This window comes from Mus pahari, unplaced genomic scaffold, assembly GCF_900095145.1.
Source record: "Mus pahari unplaced genomic scaffold, PAHARI_EIJ_v1.1 scaffold_8876_1, whole genome shotgun sequence".
Taxonomy (NCBI): domain Eukaryota; kingdom Metazoa; phylum Chordata; class Mammalia; order Rodentia; family Muridae; genus Mus; species Mus pahari.
The window spans coordinates 7,935-9,330 of NW_018393431.1; the positions used below are offsets into that span (position 1 = coordinate 7,935).

Consider the following 1,396-nt stretch of genomic DNA (forward strand, 5'->3'; position numbering starts at 1 on the left):
GAAGTCAAGACTCAGTATGGACATGATGTCCCCTGCTCAGTTCCTTGGTCTCCTGTTGCTCTGGTTTCAAGGTAAAATTGACTATAATGAGTATTTTGCTGTTGCACAGTAATTCTTGTTGACTGGCATTTTAGAGGGGTCCATTCTTTTCCTACTTAACTCTGTGGGTATTTATTATGTCTCCACTCCTAGGTACCAGATGTGATATCCAGATGACACAGACAACATCCTCCCTGTCTGCCTCTCTGGGAGACAGAGTCACCATCAGCTGCAGGGCAAGTCAGGACATTAGCAAGTATTTAAGCTGGTTTCAGCAGAAACCAGATGGAACTGTTAAACCCCTGATCTATTACACATCCAATTTACACTCAGGAGTCCCATCAAGGTTCAGTGGCAGTGGGTCTGGGACAGATTATTCTCTCACCATCAGCAACCTGGAACCTGAAGATTTTGCCATTTACTATTGTCTACAGTATGATAAGCTTCCTCCCACAATGATACAAGTCATAGCATAAACCTCCATGAAAGCAGAAGTGTGGGGTTTGGCTTCTCCAGATGTTCCTCATGGTGAGTCACCAACTGAAACTGTATCACAGATGTCAAAGGAGTTTGAGCTAAGATCATGAAGAGTCATTTGTTTTCACAGGAAGGGGCTAAACAGCCCTCTCTATACCTATCTTCCTTCGCCGTCATGTTCAGCAGTACAGAGTACCAATGTCTTTTCTACCTTAACAAAGGATGCAGTTGCTTCCTTTGAGGGGTTTGAGTTATATCATCAGTGAAGACTCAGAGAAGGATGGATGCAACTGTGCAAATCCCAGTGAACATTATTTAAATGATGAAAATTAGCTACAAAACACCACTATTTAAAAGGCAGAGAAATATTACTGAAAAAAGGGACAGTACATAGGATTCCTGGTTTTCTTACAACAGCTTGATCACATGTGTCTAAGAAAAGGAAGGTGGCCTAACCATAATCCTTTGTTATGTCTTGAAATTCAAGGAGAATATTTTGATGCTTTTGCTTGTATACTGCACTTCACACAGTGTTCTTCTGATCCTAAGTCCACTGTTCTGTTTATAAGTATCAGACAATACCGAACCACACTAATATGGCTTTTAATCCCACTGTGTGACATGAAATACAGATTTGTCTATGTAAAATCATAGAAGATAAAGGGTTATTTTTTAAATGCTACGGAAGAGGTATTAATGAAAAATTAATATTTAAGAGCATAATTTTAGAAATGAACAAAATACCCATAGAACAAAATCTCCCCTTCCGTTTTTCTTTCACTTTCCTTCTTTTCTCTTTCTTTCTTTTTCCTTCTCTTCTTTTTCCTCTGTCTCTCTCTCTCTCTCTCTCTCTCTCTCTCTCTCTCTCTCTCTCTCTCTC

General features: G+C 39.8%; 1 gene segment (V, D, J or C); it reads left to right on the forward strand.

The window, feature by feature from the left end:
- On the forward strand, positions 1 to 515 carry LOC110315532. The segment is given in 2 exon segments: positions 1 to 71; positions 193 to 515. Coding segments are annotated over 2 exon segments (378 nt in total).
- The last annotated feature ends 881 nt before the right edge of the window (positions 516 to 1,396 follow it).